Source organism: Malaclemys terrapin, chromosome 11 (genome assembly GCF_027887155.1).
Source record: "Malaclemys terrapin pileata isolate rMalTer1 chromosome 11, rMalTer1.hap1, whole genome shotgun sequence".
In the NCBI taxonomy this organism is placed as follows: Eukaryota; Metazoa; Chordata; order Testudines; family Emydidae; genus Malaclemys; species Malaclemys terrapin.
The window spans coordinates 29,381,325-29,399,232 of record NC_071515.1 but is presented as its reverse complement, the minus strand read 5'-3'; the positions used below and the strand labels follow the sequence as shown (position 1 = coordinate 29,399,232).

Genomic DNA, 17,908 nt, shown 5'->3' with positions numbered 1-17,908 from the left:
CTGCTTCTCAGAACCTCTGGAAATCAGGCCCTAGGTGATTTGAGATAAATTCCCAAAAGCATGGACATTTTTGCAAAGTTGTACCTTAAGTTTTCCCCACCTGTAAAATATGTAATAATATCCACCTTTCGTAAAGAGCCTTGAGATCGAAGAATGAAAAGTGCTATATATGTGGAAAGTATTATTGTATAGGCAGGAAAGTCTCTCTCAACCTCAGAACATTCAAAAGGAGAGCAGGCAAACTAGTAAATCTCACAAAAGTCCTGCAAGAATCAAATCAAGGAGTGTCCTACAGCCTCAGCATATAAACAAGCAGACAAATCTCTGAGGACTCCAGTAATGAGAACAGAAAAGTCTCCCACAGCCCCACACAAGGAACAAACAAACAAATCTCTCCAGACTCTGATGAGAAGTGAACAAGGGATTTTCCCCCATCTCCAGCAGAAAAAAATCCAGTTGCATCTGGAAGAGAAAAGAGGTCTTTTACAGAGCCAACAAGTTATCACAGAAACGTCTCTGCATTGTTAAGCAGTTCAGTTCAGCTGAACGTCAGCCCACGTTTTTCCTATGTTTGCTGTGCTAAATTGTTTATGATTTGAAAAGCTAGATAACATACTCAAAGGCATAATCACAGTTATTTTCTAAATCCCAAAGTTTTGGAAGTTCTCAGGGTACTGGAGAACTTCTGATCTCCTCTTAGCCATAAACAGGTGCCCATACATGGCTGAGATTGAGGCCAATGAATGAGTTATATATTGTCTGAATACGGAAAAGGTGCATTCAGTAGTACAAGAGCCATGTTTTTCTATCTCACATTCTTTCTTCTTGAGGAGTAGTAAAACACACACAAGCATGAATTATCTGATGCACTGACAGCACCCTCCACTAGCCACCTCCTTTCTCCCTTCTTTTTCACAGTAGACCTTTGTCCTTGTTTTGTACAGAATATGTAGATTATCTTGCACATCAATTCCAGCCTAAATTGCACTCCAGCAGAGAGAGATTTGCTGTTTACTACTCCTATCTGGTTTTGGATTGGAGGATCAATTCCTAAAACAAAAGCTAATTGGAGGGTTTACTTCCCTTTGCTTCAAACAGGTCAACTCTACAAGTTTCTACCAACAAATTACACAGATACACAGACTGCGTACAACTTCTTCCCTTTGTTGTCTTGTAATAATGTTCAATAATCTATCATCTTATTGATAGCCAGACAAGGATAATTGTATTGCACTGTGTAATGTGGTTTTAAAGCAAAACATTTTAAATATTTACAAAGTTCTTTAGTGCTAAAAGATATTTCTCTGGTGCTTATGTCCTTATTGTCTGTAATTCATGTTTTATCTCTCACATACTGTGCACCAACTTTTCAGTAAAGCTAATTATCAAAAGAAAGGTTGGGCAGTCAAGCTGGGGTTCCTGGAAAGTCCTAGAATTCTGCTGCCCTTGCAATGAGAAAACAATTATGTTGTATTAAGAAGGCACAAGAGATTGTGTGATATCATAAAGGATTGTTGCTTTACAGGTACACTTGATATGGCACAACAGGATGTCTGCATTTATATGGTATGAGCTCCAAATTCCACATTACAAAGACACTACAGAAGTTACTGCATTTTAATTTTATTAATGTTGGCATGTCAGTGCAGAAAACTCTAGAGGCCTTTGTAAGAAGAGCAAAAGCAAGCAGTGCGAGGCTAAACTGGATGACTAAACTGGCATCCCCGAGAAATCAGACGGGATAAGGCTTACTACTGAAACCTAATAAAAATGTGCTAGTCGAGACTTCTTTTGCACCTCTCTTCAAATAAAAACATTCCATATCACTTTGTTTTTCTGCATCAGTCTGACCCTGTTCCCAATTAAGTCAATGGCAAAACTTGCATTGACTCTAGTGGTGCTGGATTTGGGCCTTTTAGATCACAAACATTTTTGCATTGTGTCATTGAGAACATTTTTTTAAAAAACCAGGGGGATGATAGAGAACTTGGGAGGAGCAAGGTAAAAGGGTAACTTTTCTAGCAGTAAATGTATATTTTGGGTCCACTTTTCAATTTTTAGGCACATAGAAGTGCTGTTCTTAGTTCCCATGTGAATTTTGATTCCCTAGCTTTGACTCCCACATTTCACATCTTCAGTTTTTAAAATGAACTCCCATGTCTGTCCAGTGTATTGTCTCCTGACTTGACTATGGTAGGCTCTTCTGTCCTGATCTTCCTCCCTCTCTCCCCTCAAGTCCATTCGGAACACTTCTGCTAAGATTATCTTACTGCCTGTCATTCTTAGTCTTATCACGCAATTTGAAGTTCCTCCCTTCGCATCCCTTTCTCCATTGGTTCAAAATACGAGCTTGTGATTCTTGCCTTGGAAGCCCGCCGCAACTTACCCTCCTTACTTATTTGCTCTTGTATCTTATCATTTTGCCTCCTGCCCTCCATCAACAATACCAGCCTCCACCACTCTTTCTGTCTGCTTCTCCAACAGTATTTTCAATCTTTGTTTCATCATAAAGATGACTGGGGAAGAATGTTCTCTAACTAATCTGTATATCAGATACCCTGTACTCTTGTCTCCTCAAGACCTACTTCTGTTGTGATGCCTTTAGAGGAAATTACCAACAGGTAATGATTAGGTATGGGGCCATTATAGAACACTGACATTTATCTTATTTATTTGCCCTCTGTAAACGGGCGGCTCCAGGCACCAGCCCAGCAAGCAGGTGCTTGGGGCGGCCGAGGGGTAGGGGCGGCACGTCGGGCTGTTTGGTGGCAATTTGGCAGCGGGTCCCTCTTGGAGGGAAGCACCTGCTGCCGAATTCCTGCCAAAGAAGAAAGTGGCGCGGTGGAGCTGCCGCTGGAGTGCTGCCGATCGCGATTGCGATCGCTTCTTTTTTTCCCCACCGCTTGGGGCGGCAAAAACCCTGGAGCCAGTCCTGTCTGTAAACACACATTCTTGTTACTTTTCTCATTCCTCATGCCCTCTGGTTTTTGTTTGTTACACCCACCCATTGCACCTTCTCTAAATGAGGTGTTTGGGGTGTCTTTTATATGGTGGGAGCTTCTAGGTGTCACTGTAATATAAATTATTAGAATGAGGTATGGTTGAAGGAGGGAGTGAAAAGAAATTCTCTAGTCTTATGATACTCAGTTTATGACTTTCAAGCCACATGGATGTGCCCTCTCTCCCGCACTGCGGCAGCCCCCAAGCTGGGAAGGAGGGGGGGGTCTCTCCCTCTCTCCGTCACTGCAGCAGCCCCCGAGCTGGGGCTGGGATGGAGAGCTGTCTTTCCCCGGCAGCCGCAGCCCTGGAGTTGGGGAAAGTTGCCTCTTTCTCTGGCCACCGCAGCCCTGCACGTCCCAAATTCCCCCCACCCCCTTTTCTCACCCCGCTACCCCCTCTCATCTAACCCCTATTCTCCCCAAGGCCACCACCTCACCTTACATGTGCGTCTTCTCCAGGGTCCAGGCACCTAATTAGTGGAGCCGCGCCTGTGCAGCTCCATTAATTACGTGGGTGACCCTTCATTCTCTTGTGTGCGGCCGCCCAGGCACGCACCTTAGAGCGAACTATCCGCGGATCACCAGAATGGAGCTTGCGGACCACCGTTGTCCACGGACCACAGTTTGAGAACCTCTGATGTAGTTGAATCAATTGGTGTATTGTGACCAAACAAATGAGGCAAATGTAACATGATTATTTTGTTTTTCTGGGATTATTTTGTTTCTCTCCATCAGATGCAGGAGGGTCTCTGCAGCATTTAAAGGCTGAGTGGCTACCCTTAACAGTTATAAACTTTATAGTCTTACGTTCATTATTAAACTGAGAACTTGTCGTTATCTTTAGAAATAATAGATCTTGGGTGGTAATTATGAATAGGTTGCTACTTCTCTGACTCATTTCTTTGAGCTGGCAGAGCTGAAATAAAGGATATAAAATATTCTAATTGCTCTTTAAAATGCAGGAGTGCTTTATGCCCAGGCAGATTTGCTGTATAAATGAATAAAATTCTAGGGCCAAATTAATGTTCAGAGACTTAGGGAAATTCTTGGGTGAGGAAGGTAGAATTTGCCACACCATGTGAGAAGTGATGGGTGGAAGCAGTATGTATGCCTGCAGGACCAAGATCAGGCATGATGCTTCCTGCCATGTTGAGGTGAGTGCGTTCACTAGCAGCCCTTGCACTTTTACATAATTGTGTAGCAAGCAGTCTGCTGTACCCTCAGCAATGGCCTCGTGATGCAGCTTACGTGTAGGGTGAAGTAGAGCAATAGCCATTCTCCCCCCCAACATCCATTGCACTGCCAGAAATGCTAATAGCCTCACCACATCCTTGCACTCTCACAGCTGCAGGATTCTGGCTGCCTCCTGCACAGGAGCGATAGAGAAGGAAGAACCTCCCTTTTCTTTACCACACCAATTCACTTTTGCTGAGGCAGTTGTAGTGTGGCACTAAGTGCTTTTTCATTGTCATTGTCTAGATCTGTAGATGACAATTTCCTAACTCAGAAGGTGTTGCATCCAACACAGGGAAATTCTGTATTAGACTTTGTCTTGACAAATAAAGAAGAACTGATCGCAGAACTAAAAATTGGTGGTAGCTTAGGTACATTTGATCACGACTTGATCACATTTGTTATATGGAAACAGTCCATAAAGTCCAAACCATTATTATATATACAAAAATAAAATTGTGTGTGTGTGTATTTATACACATGCGCACACACACACACACACACACACACACACACACTTGGTTATGAGACAATGTCAATTGGGAGAAAGAATTTAAACAGAAAAATGTGAATAGTAAATGGGAATTGTTTAAAAACACTTTACCATAAACACATGGAAGAAAGGGGCAGTTGATAATAACAAAAATCATAATGGCGTTAGTCCATAACTAGATGGAAATGGTAAAATTGTCAGTGATAGTGCAGAAAAGGCAAAAGTGTTTCCTAAATATTTCTGTTCTGTGTTTGAGGGAAAAAATATGATGTAGTCATATCCTATGATGGTGATGATGAAACACTTTCCATTCCAATAACTCAGGAGGATGTTAAACTAAAGCTTCTAAAGTCAGACACTTTTAAATTAGCAGGTAGGGCTAACTTGCATTCAAGAGTTTTAAAAGAGCTGGCCTAGGAGCTTGCTGTACCATTAGTGTTGATTTTCAGTAAGTCTTGGAACATTGCGGAACTTCCAGAGGACTGGAAGAAAGCTAATGTGTTGTGTCAGTATTAAAAAGAGTAAATGGGACAACCCAGATAATTACAGACCTGTCAGTATGACATTGATCCCAGGCAAGATAATGAAGCAGCTGATAAGAGACTTGAGTAATAAAGAATTAAAATAGGGTAATGTAATTAATGCCAATCAACAAGGGTTTGTGGAAAAATAGATCCTGCAAAAGTAACAATATTGGGTTTTGATGAGATAATGTTTGATGTAATATACTTAGATTTCAGTAAGGCATTTGACTTGATACCGCAATTAAATTGTTTATAAAACTAGAACAATACAAAATTAACATGGCACATATTAAATAGATTGAAAACTGGCTACCTGACAGGTCTCAAAATGTACTTGTAAATAGGGAATCATCAATGAGCAGGTATGTTTCTAGTGGCATCCAGCAGGGTTTGGTTCTTGGCCCTATGTTATTTAACATTTTTATCAATGACCTGCAGGAAAACCTAAAATCATTATGATAAAGTTTGCAGATGACCTAAAAACTGTGGGAGTTGTAAATACTGAAGGGGACAGGTTATTGATAGTGATCTGGATCACCTGGTAAGCTGGGCACAAGCAAACAATTTGTTACAAAAAATTGATAATGGGCTCTTAAATCTAGCAGACAAAGGTATAACAAGATCTGACTAGAAGCTGAAACTAGACAAAATCAGACTGGAAATAAGATGTAAATTTTTAACAGAGAGGGTAGTTGACCATTGAATCAATTTACCAAAGATTATGGTGGAGTCTCTATCATTGGCAATTTTTAAATCAAGATTGGATGTTTTTCTAAAAAATATGTTCTAGTTTAAACAGGTATCAGGGAAATTCTGTGGCCTGTATTATGCAGGAGGCCAGACTAGATGATCACAGTGGTGCCTTCCGGCCTTATAATCTATGATCTAAAGTCCACTGAAGTCAAACTTTAGATAAGAGCTGTATTGTCTTGGCCTTTATATTTACCAGAGCTGTTGAATGATTGACTGCTGCTGAAATATGAGTACTTCAGTTTTCATTTAAGTACATTTTTAATGTAAGATAAAATTATATACCTCTTACAGGCTAATTTTTTTAATTATACTTGATTGGATTGGGTAGGCCAATAGCCCTCCTTGTCAGTTAATATACACTGTACATAAACTATGTAAGCAGGGACCATCTTAATACAGTGTTCTGGCATCTAGGCATTACCCCAGTACAAATAATAAAAATTATTAGCATGCGGTTAAAAAAATAGTGGTACTTGAGTAAATTTACCTGGTAACAGAGAATAATACTTACATTAAAGTGTTATAATGGGGTTACAACCTTTTCCCCTACCCTCCTAGACACATAACGTGGAATGTTCTGGTCTGTTGTGTAACTCAGAAATGCAAGTTAGATTGACCACATGTTGAAAGAGCTTTTAGTTTGATTTAAGACCTGATCTGTACTAAAGTCAGTTTATAAGAAAGAAAACTTCATCACACCACAATCAAAACCACATATTTTTATATTATAGCTCTAAATCGCTGACTCTTTAAGTTGGTATAAAATATACCAAGAAGCATATTGCAGGACTGGAATTTAATCAGGGCTTAAATAGAGTGTGCTAAATTGAGAGAGCAGCACAGTTAAATCTTAAGAATTTTCTTGTAAAATATGATAGTGCCTCCTTCAGTTTGCCTGTTAATATTTTAAATTGTTTGCTGTTTTTCAAAGACAGGGATTTTTAATACCTCTTAATTTTAGTACATTTTTAATTCTGTATTTGGTTCAGGTATAAAAAGCCTTCCTTGTGGCATCCTGTTAAATATGAGAGATAATTATCATGACCTGATGTTAATATATAAATATCCTCATAATTAAATAATATAGCAAATTTGCCTCTTTATAAATTGTGACTTTTATTATCTGGATTTTATACTGTTGATTTCATATGTATTACTGTTAATTCAGTGGCAAATATAATCAGCACTTTCTGAAGCAGGCTTTCCATTAGAACTTTAATGATATGCAGTGCTGCATTTTTCCTTTTGTTTATAGTTAATTAATAAGATTTTTTTTCCTTATATAGGTGAATTTGACTATTAACTTGTATATTTTATTGCTGACTTTCAGATGGTGGGTTTTTGCTTCAAGAAAAAAATCTGTGGGATTGCTTTTCATTTTAGGTATATTATAGGCAGATGCTAGGGAAAGATGTAGAAAAGTTTGCTACAGAATTAGAAGAGGCTATGATTAGACATATGGCGAGAGCTTAGTGGGTCTGCACTAGAGCAGATGTACTGTAGATGAAATTTTAACTTCAGTTTATTGGTGTCTACTAATACCAGAGAAAGAGATATGGATGAAACTAGAAAAATCAAAACGTAAAGGAAGATTAATTCAGTAAATCCTCGTGGCTCGCCAGAAATGGAAAAAATGTGTAATCTAGGTGTCAAGTAGCTTGAGCATAGCTCCAGTTGAAGGACATGATCAGCTTGCACAGCTGTGAAATCTAGCAGTCAGCTTGCTGTGGAGGGGAATGCTAATGTAGCAGTATGTCCTTCTCTTCATGCACGTATGATTCTAATTAATGTTAATAAGAATTATGTGCATGCACCTATATGGAAGAATAGTCTCTTTCAGCACAAGTGAGGGTTTTTTTTTTCTTTACACTCAACCAGTCCTACACTTTTCATGTTAGCTTTACAGTCTTTTATTTCCCACTTGCAGGTACAACTGTAGCTGCACTGAAGCTGTTTAAAAATCTTCCTGTAAGAAAACAGTTTTACTCAACAGTTAAAAAATGTAAGGAGGAATTAAAAAAAATCCAAGATCTTTTGATGGCATATGGCATCATAAAGCCAGAACTACGGATAATCTTTACACATAACAAGGTAAAAGTGACTTCTCTTGTGCCAACTATCTCAAATTCAAAATGAAAGAAAATAAAGACTATGATTTTGTTCAGTTCATCAAGACTTTCATTACTGTGACTGCATTTTGTCATCAGATGTTTGATTTTTAGGAATTTGCTATAATTGCATGTTGGTTCAGATCCCCCCACTTCATTACATCTGAATTTATTAGCTTACGATGGTTTGAGTTTTAGATAGGCAGTGCCAATCTTTCAAAGAGGACTCTGCTCCCGCAAAAACCTAATTTGGTGTCTATAGGTTGGACAATGCTATGATTTATTGGGCACTGATAACACGCTTGTTATTGTATAGAACAAAGAGGCAGAGCCACACCTCCACCTTTCTTTCTAATGGTCTGATCTGTTGCTAATTGAAGCCAGTGGAAAGGCTCCCACTGGTTTTACTGGGATTGAAACAGGCCATGTAGTTAGTGCTACTTGTGTGTACTGTTTTGTCTCTGAGGGCTGAATTATAACAGATCACTTTAGGAGCGACTTGAAATCAGGCTAGGCAGGCACCTGTGTAATTGCATTGACTACAGTATAGTTAAGCCTGATTTACATCAATGTAAGGAAAGCAAATTCAGGCCCAACTATGACTAGTGCTCATTTTCTGCCCAGACTTGATGGCACAAATTCAAAAGCTACTTGGACCTTAATATTATATGAATAAGTTCTTATTAATCATGAGAAGTCTAACAGAAATATTAACTACAAATCTGCAGAAATGGTACTTTGGACCTGATTCTTCTCTCAGTTATACTAGTTTAACTCTATTAAACTAACTTTATTGGAACTGCTACTGATTTACACTGGCGTAAGTGAGAGGAAAATTAGGCCCATAAACTTCCATGCTACCACAGAAAGTAAAGAGTGACACCTAATGGCCAAAAAGATTCCACCAAAGCAATTTTTTTTCCATTTAAAAAAAAAAAAAAAATCTCTCTATGGTGGTGGAATAATTTCTTATGTTGCAATCTGAGAGTTAAAGCATTATTTCAATTCACTGCACCATTTATTTCAATTTTTATTTCTATCAATTAGAATATTTAAAAAAATCTTTCATGTTCACACTGTCACTGGAAATGACAAGTGATCTTACGTATTTGACAATAAAATACTGAATAAATAATAACTAAAAGTTAAGGTACTCCATAAATGCAATTTAGTGTAAATCTTTCATTGCGATCAATGATAGTTCTGCTGTGGATTGCAGAATCTCAAACTTATACCCAGGTAGAGTTGCCGACTTTCTATTTGCAGAAAACCAAAACTTGCCTTGCCCCGCCCCTTCCCTGAGGCTACGCCCTATGTCCAGCCCCTTCTATGAGGCCACGCCCCATCTCACTCCATCCCCCACCCTCCATTGCCTGCACTCCCCCACCCTCATTCACTCGCTCATTTTCACCAGGCTGGAGCAGGGGTTGGGGTGTAGGAAGGGATGAAGACTCCCGCTGGGGGTGCAGGCTCTTGGGTGGGACCGGGGATGAGGCGTTTGGCTTACAGGAGGGGTTGGGAAGTGGGGCCGAGACATTTGGCGTATGGGAGGCGGCTCCGGGCTGGGGCAAGGGATTGGGGTATGGGAGGGAGTATGGGCTCTGGGCTGGGAGTGCTGGCTCTGCAGTGGGGCCAGAAATTAGGGGTTCAGAATACGGGAGCGGCCTCCGGGCTGGGGTTCCTGGCCATTGGGCGCTGTAGAGCTGGTGCTCGGGGCGGGGGCAGTGTGTGGAGTCCCCGTGGCCGCCCCTGCACCTAGGAGCCAGAGGGAGATGCCATCTGCTTCAAGAAGCCACGTGGAGCTGATCAGGCAGCCTGCCTGCATTGCTGCAGGCGGCCAAACGGATTTTTAACGGCCCGGTCAGCAGTGTTGACCGAAACCACTAGGGTCCCTTTTCAATGGGGCATTCCAGTTGAAAACCTGGCAACCCTATACCTGGGTCCACAGACCTTAAATGAAAATTGTATTCAGCCGTCTCTAAAAAACAACTTTGATGACATTGATTTAGAGCAACAATAACTATGCCTAGTTGAAACAATTAAACTGTCCAATTTCTTGGCACTCTAATAGTTGTGAAAAAGAATGAAAATAAGCTGCAAACACTTACTGAACTCAAGGCTGTAGAATTATGTGCTGAATGACCTCAGGTATTCAGAGTAAAGAGACACAGCACATTTGTCATTTTAAAACATACCTTGTTTACTGTAAGTTCTTGACCCTCCATTCTTGCTATGGATCACAATCAGCTTCTTAGTGGGACCTACTCCCCACATGCTCTCTGCTTCAGATTAAAAACTACTTTGATATGACAAACAATAAAAGTGTTGCTGAAGTTCTAAAGACAGAACATTGAGAGTGATAGCACACATGGAATATCTTTCTAGGATAGGGCTTCACAGGGGTGCTTTTATCCTCTGTGTCTATTTTAATCCCATTCTGATTTAGTTGCTGATTATTACGTGTCTTGATTCTTTTGCTGCCTTCTCTTTCTTTTCTCCTCAAATTATGCCATGTTTTTCTCCATTGTGTTTTAATACAAAGTCTGTTATCCTCACAGATACCTTGATCAAGAATCTCTTTCTTGTACTCCTCTGTAATTCTGGATACTGAAGCAGAAAATGTCTCTGGACTTTAGTCCTCCTCCACCCCCCAACACGTTAATTGTACTGTTGTCTCTTCTGTTTTTCCTCTCTGCTTCCCTCTGCTAGTGAAATTGCAGCCATCATAGAAAACTGCCCAACACAGAAGCATGTCATGAGGGCACAATAATTTTTTTTCATTTAATTTTATTCTTTTTAAACAATATTGTGCCTTTATAAAACGTTCTTATTTTTCTCTCTCACTTCTCACATCAATCAAATACCTTCATTTTAAACCTTATTTTAAAGAGATATCAAATAAACACCTTTTTAAACAAACTGCAGTATTGTTTAACCAAAAGAAGACTTCTGTCCCTGGGCTGGCTCTTTGGCTGTTGTGATATCTCCAGCACAAAGTTGTCTTTTTGAGTGGGGAGCTGACTATTCCTACCATGTCTTGGCATCTCTCACTTTAAAAAACAAAATAATAATTTTAAATACCAGCAGTGCTGAATGCTTTTCCGATCTTGTGACTTATGTGAGATGCGTGGTTCTTGTGATAATTCCAAAATTGTTTGGTTTCTTTAACAATATTTGAAATGTTGTTCTGCTCTGAAAACTGACTGTAAAAATGGAATGGTGGGTTCCATGTTGTTGCTTATTGTTTTCTACATCAGATGTGCTCAGTTGACAAGTGGAAAGATAGTCTTTTTCTTGCTGCCAACCCTGCAAAAGCACCCTGTGTTCTAAGAGTCCAGTTCAGTTCTTTCCATTTGGTGCATCATTCCAGTAATGGAGGTTCTGCAGGCCTCATTTAAACCTCTGTTTGTTATGTCTTCAAGAGCACTTCTGCATTCGCACTAGCCTGCAGTGGGTTTTTATAGATGTAAATGATTTGAACTTTCTAACCAGTTTTTGCTGATGGACAAGAAAGAACAGAATCCAGTCTTAGCTTTGATGACTCTGTAAAGGTCATGGGATTAGAATGCAGTAATGTCAGTAGGTGCCTCCTATGCTGGCGCATTCCTTCTCCGGTGGTCCGAGAAAGTTCTTGGGCTGCTAGGTGTCTCTCTACGAGGGCAACTAGCTCATCATAGGAGGAGGGATCATTTTGACTGACCCATCCTCGTATGTCCGGTGGTAGCCCTCTCATGTACCTGTCCAAAACTATGATTACCACAGTTTTCTCCGGGCCATGGGTCTCGGGGTGCAGCCACTTTTGAGTTAGGTGGATCAGGGACCTCGGTGCTTTGCTGTCCCGGTATTTCTACTCGTGGAATCGCTGGGCCTTTATAGCTGTCATCATGCCAAACCTCACCAGGATCTCCACCTTCAGATGGGGGTAATTTAGCTGCTTCTGTGTTCATGTCATGGGCCTCCACACACAGAAGAGGAACCAAGATGCTGTCCCACTGGTCTTGGGGCCAAGCCCCCCGCAGAACCGTTCTCTTGAACGTGAGGAGATACACCTCTACATCGTCATCCGTCGTCATCTTCTGTAAGTAGCTGCTGGCCCGCAGGGGCCGGATTCCATGGGGGTCGTGCATCAGGGTGATCAGGGCCTTTAGCTGGTTCACAACCTCATGCAGGGTGGCTCGATCCTGGGCCACCTGGCTCATCAGTAATTGATTTGTCTCCTGCTGTATTCACACTGACTCCTGCTGGGTAGCCATCTGAACCCTGGCAGCCTCTTTTTGGGCCGCGGTGGCGTGCACCAGTGCCTTCACTACATCCTCCATTTCTTTTTCTTCTCGTTGGGGGTGATTTATCCTGCCCTGAGATGGTTCGCCACAAAGTCTCACTCAGAGCATTCCACCTCTGACACCATGTGTGGCACGGCACCTTCTCGGTCTCACCAGCCTCAGCTGTTTTTAGCCTTGGCGAGGTGGGCCTGGGGTAAAACAGTCCCTCTTGGCTGCACAGGGGCAGTCCACTCCTTCTCTCAGTCCACTCCTTCTCTCTCTTTTTTGATTGTTTGTTTTTTTCCCTTATGGCAGGGAATGCAGCCTTCCCTCCTGGTGAGGCTTGCTGTCTTGCTGCTCCTCACCTACTGGCAGCTTGACTCCCCCCGCACCCCCACCCCCCCAACAGGGAAGAGTTTAAAAAGGTCTCAGGATGCCCTTAGTTGGAATCAGCTGATCCTAATTGACCTCAGGTAACACTCTCTCAGCTGATCCTAATTGATCTCTGGTAACCCCTTCTCAGCTGAACCTGATTGACCTGTAGTCACCCCTCCTCAATTCATAGGGAGGAGGGCCTTTTACCCTTCTGGGACTGTTTTCTACCCCACTCTTGCAGCTGTCTGTCCTGAGTTTATCACAACGGGCAGAGGATAGTAGCAAAGTGAGAGGCAGATAGTGCAGTTTGCTGAGAAACGCTAGGATCCTGTCAGTAAAGAATCGGGAATACTCAACATTGGCGTTTTCATGGGTTCCTACATCTCTACCTTATATACTATATAATTTGAATAATAATGTGTGTGATTTTCCTTCAAACCCAGTCTTTTTAGAATACTGCATTGTTAATATGGATTAAAATGATTCCCTGTCATTATGAAACAAAGAAATTTAGAGGATAAAATTGTTCAGTAGATTGGTAATGGTTCAGGATAGTGGAACTATGGCCAAAAGTGGTAGGGACCAAGAGGCCTTCTGGTATAGTGGGTGCTTGGTGCTTATTTCAAATGGAAATCTCAGTCTGTTTCCATGTGAGCAAATTTCTCTATCGAACTATCAACCATTCTGGCAGTTTTGGGAAAGATACCAACACTGAATTATCTTGGCCTCTCATGAAGAATGAATTATCTTCTCATCTTCAGAGGTAAATTACTCCATAACAGGATTCAAGCACACTATTCAGGGCAATATGGGACAATAAACCAGTATTGCTCTTACTTACATGCTGTATTTGCTTTGAGGATAGAGATAGGACATTGTTTTTTAGGGCTGTTCGTCTTCACAAGCACTTGGTTTTTGTAAAAAATACATAAAATAAAGACAAAACCAAGAAACCCAGAGATTTTCCAACACAAGAGGTCACTCATTAGCTATTACTGAGCTTAGAAAATCATAAGCCAACTAAGGTTTGGCACAAACCAAGGGGTATCTCTGATTGTTTTAAAACTATTAATGTGTTAAAATGGTCTGGGTATGGATTCATTTCCTTTGCTCCATTTTTACTACTGTTAAGATCTGTTTGAAGATACAAACTGCAAATAGTTTGATAAATAGATTTAACTTCTTTCTAGATTCACTCCAGTTTTTATAAGTACTTCAACATTCTTTACTTAAATTCTAACTTGTAATTTCTTTCATCAATTCTACATACTTATCCTTTTACAGCAATAGCACTGTTAAATAGTACCTTATTTGTCTTCTTTCTTCAGAAGCTGAAGAACACCATTATCACAAAGCTGTAGTAATCCACACCAATAGATCTGTCTACCTCATTCTGATCCTACTGTCCTACTGTGTGCTAGAACATAGTATTTTCAAAAGTATTTTGTGGTAAGCTTGGGATAACAACATTTCTCATGGAATACATGGATTTATGACTAAGACCACCTGTTAAATAAATAAGTGGTTATATATAATCATTCAAAGGAGTTGCTAGAATCCTGCATTATGGGGCTGTGCCAATACCTTGTGCTGCTGTGGAAGAAAACAGACATCAGGAAGGAGCTCAGGTTCCAAAGCAGAAAGTGCCATAGTCTTTTTGGTGGTTTGCATGTTCATTCGCATGTGTGGATAGGTAGCTTGAGACACCTGTGGCTGTCTGTTGGGCACAAAGAGCAGCCAAATCAGCTCTGAGGTCTGGGCTCTTTCAGGGGGTTATTTTTGTTGCTTTTTTAAAAGAAGAGACTGAACAGAAAGCAATGGTTGAGAATTTGAGGGAATGGGGGAGAAAGAGAAGTAGAGAAGGTTGACAGTACGGACCTTGACAATGAGGGCTAGTCTACATGGTGCATTAGTTCGCATCAAAGAGGTGTAAATTCTGGTTTCCCATCCTTTCCCAGGTAAAAGTGTGGACCCTTCAAACAGTACCACGTTAACCATGCACTAAGGAACTTTTAGTGTGTACCAGCAGGACAGGGCCGCCCAGAGGGGGGGGCAAGTCCTTCCGCCCGAGACCCGCAGCCGAAATGCCGGGTCTTCGGCGGCAGGGGCCCCCCACCGCCGAAGACCCCAGGCCCCCGGAATCCTCTGGGCGGCCTGGCAGCAGGGTCCGCATAGGCTAGTCAGTGCGCGACACACTGGTGCTCTGTAGAATTTACATCCTTGTGGTGCGGATTAACACACTGTGTAGACAAGATCTAAGTGGCAAAAGCTGTACAGATGAAGGGGAGCCTTTGGCCAAAGGCTAGGACTGGCTAAAGAATGAAAGGAGAGTGAAAAAACACAACTTTTACCAGGGAAAGGATGTACCGTACCTGTGCAAAGAGCTCATTCATAGGCCAAGTCTTTCACATGTGCAAGTCTGAGGTAAGGCATTTAAATCCATTGAGTCCCGTGAAGTTAATAGGGTCTACCAAGTGCTCAGCATCTCTGAAAATCAGGACTCTTATTCAGTTGCCTATCTAAAGATTTTATATCTTTTGGTCCTTAGGTTTAAAACATTTGGCCATTGTCTTCAGAACATACTGTATTCTGCTCCATTTCTACCACTTGATTTACTAAACAGTGGGTGTCATGCTCCTTCTGACTGAAGTTTCTAGAAATGTGTCTTGCTGTTATGCAGTCCACTTGCTTGTCATACCCATTTGTTATATTAAAAAAAAGAAAAATTAAAATTCTGTATAAAGAATCAACAACAGCTCTTCATGCTTTTTGGATTAATTTCTAGAAAACTACACTTTGTTTTCTCACTCTCGCTGAGTATATTTTATCAATGAATTTCTGAAACAGGAAATGCTTGGTTGCTTTTGTGTCTGCTAAAAATGTTTTGTTTGCATTAACAGTAAATATTGAATCACTTTGCAAATCAACCCTTGAAGTACGATTGCTGTTTTGACAGCTTGGATCAACTAGTGCTCCTTCTTTTTATGAAGGTTTATCCTGCCAAGACATTCTTTGAATACTGATAATGTTGATCCTCTTGCCAGTATGGGTATGTTAGAAAGAGGTATTTTTTCTTCTTTCATCACCATGTTCCTTGAGAGCATATTGAATAATGAGACAGCCAAATAGAAATAATTTACAAGAGTATTCTGAGAGTTTATTTAAAGTTGACATTACCTGATGGAGAACCAGGCACATTCCAGAGTTAGCTACTCTTGTTTAAACAGCGTCAGACTTTTCAGTCCTATTTGCCATATTACAGCCACCTGTAAACTCCTGGTATATTTTGCACTATAAAGATGGTTGTCCCCTGGAATTGGAACTTTCTCGTTGCCACAGCAGCTACAACAACTCCAAATCCTTTGCTGTTTAAAATCTGTAGCCACTAGCTAAATCACTAGAAAATATGAGCATTTGCATGCACTTTGACCTACTGTTTGTGAAATTCCTTAACATGTGGAAAGGAAAACGATACATAAAATTTCCATGTGGGTCACAATGAATAGTTCCATTCCAGCCATCTAGATCGGTCCACAAATGGTAGAGATGTGTTTTAGGTTGCTAAAGTTACTGTAGAAGTACTGACAATTTCAGATACAGCATCTTGGAATGATTATGAGCTATCATTTCTCACAGGTCCTGCAATGAACCACTGTCCTCCAAAGAGGGGTTGGAGGCAGCATCCAGCACGGCAGTTGCAGCTGCTGCCATGGGACTAGAAGATAATTCAGGGATAAAGGGATTCCATACACATGGTTTTAGACCCCGGCAGATCTTGGTAGATTAATGGGTTTCAGGATTAAACCTCCTTTAACGGAATAATCAGATGGAAACTCCACAAGTAATACCAGCGTGATAGGTATTTCTAAGATACCTAAGATAAGTGGGATGAGATTCCCAATATGATCCTTAAAGATCACAAAACTGCACTGGCATAGTTAGCTGTACGCCATTTCTGACATTGACAGCTCTGCTTCGCTCCCTCCTGGGCCCCTCGGCTAGCATCAGGGGCATGTCAGGGAAGGGAAAAAGTGTGGTTTGAGTGCACTGCACTGTGGTTTTCTGCTGATGTAAAATCCTATTTACTGCCATTGTACAGTAGAGAAGATTTATGGTTGCTTTAATTTGAGGCAGGGCTGAATTATCACTTGGCAACCCCTAGGGTTGGGGAGCTCGAAGCTAGGATATTACCACCTGTGTCATTCTAGACCTGTCCCCCCCAAAGTCCTACATCAAGCACAGATTGTTGCCCCAGTCTCGGGTATGGCCAGAACTTCCCAGTCCCTGTGTGAGGAAAACCAGTATGGGGGACAGTTGAGCTCTGTGTCTTTAATATGCAGTATTCAAAAGGTTTTTCCCTAAAAGTTCCAAGCCTAGCCTATTTTGGAGTGTCTCTTTTCTGGAACGTGTATGGCGATACATCTTTGTTTGGCTGTGGGCTCTATGATACTTTGAAACAAATATTATTGACCAAATGTTGTCTTAATTTTTTACTGTCCATCCTCATAGTCCCTTCTTTCATTTTTTCTGCATGTAGGAGGTTAGTGCAGTACTGTACGTGATAATAAGTAAATGGACAAAAATTGTGAGTTGATAAGTAAATTTAAATGAATTGAGTGGCACAGTTACATTTTGCAGAGCAAATAAGTCCACTATTTCTGTCATTCTTATTTCTTTGCTCTTTTCTATATACGTTATTTAAGGCTGATTGTATTTCTCCATTATTACCAAGTGTGTACTCCTGTTCAAGAGAAAACCTTAACTAAAGCTTGATTTCCTAGTCTGAGTCAGAGAGCTAGGATGATACAAGCATTTCAGCCATCTTAAATTGTTTCAAGCTTTATTTTAATTGTTTCAAACTTTGTATTTTTGTAGGGTAAAAAAATAAATATCAAATAACCCAATCAATAGGAAACAAATATCTTGTCATATCTTAAAGCTGTGTATTGGCTATTCCTGTATATGAGTCTTGCTTAAGTTACACAGAATCTTATGTAGTACGTGTTCAACTCTTGGCAGAGGGCTAGATAAAATAATCCTAAATAAGAATACTTTCCCTTGTATGTTAAATGATTTGAATTGTGTGAAGTTAACTTGGTTAGCACATCCAGAGTCTTTGCCGCCCAAAAAGATGAGCAATATGGTAACTGAGAACTGTAAA

The 17,908-nt window shown here is 40.7% G+C and overlaps 1 protein-coding gene across 2 annotated transcripts in view; it reads left to right on the top strand.

The window, feature by feature from the left end:
• PMS1 (PMS1 homolog 1, mismatch repair system component) overlaps positions 1-17,908 on the top strand; it is a 90,043-nt gene that overhangs the window by 23,045 nt on the left and 49,090 nt on the right. The window contains exon 5 of one of the 2 annotated variants that reach the window (XM_054044402.1): positions 7,930-8,093. In XM_054044402.1, coding sequence (XP_053900377.1) covers positions 7,930-8,093 — 164 coding nt within the window. Of the gene's footprint in view, positions 1-1,525; positions 1,785-7,929; positions 8,094-17,908 lie in introns of those variants that run through there. The other variant, XM_054044403.1, reaches the window with a different exon arrangement.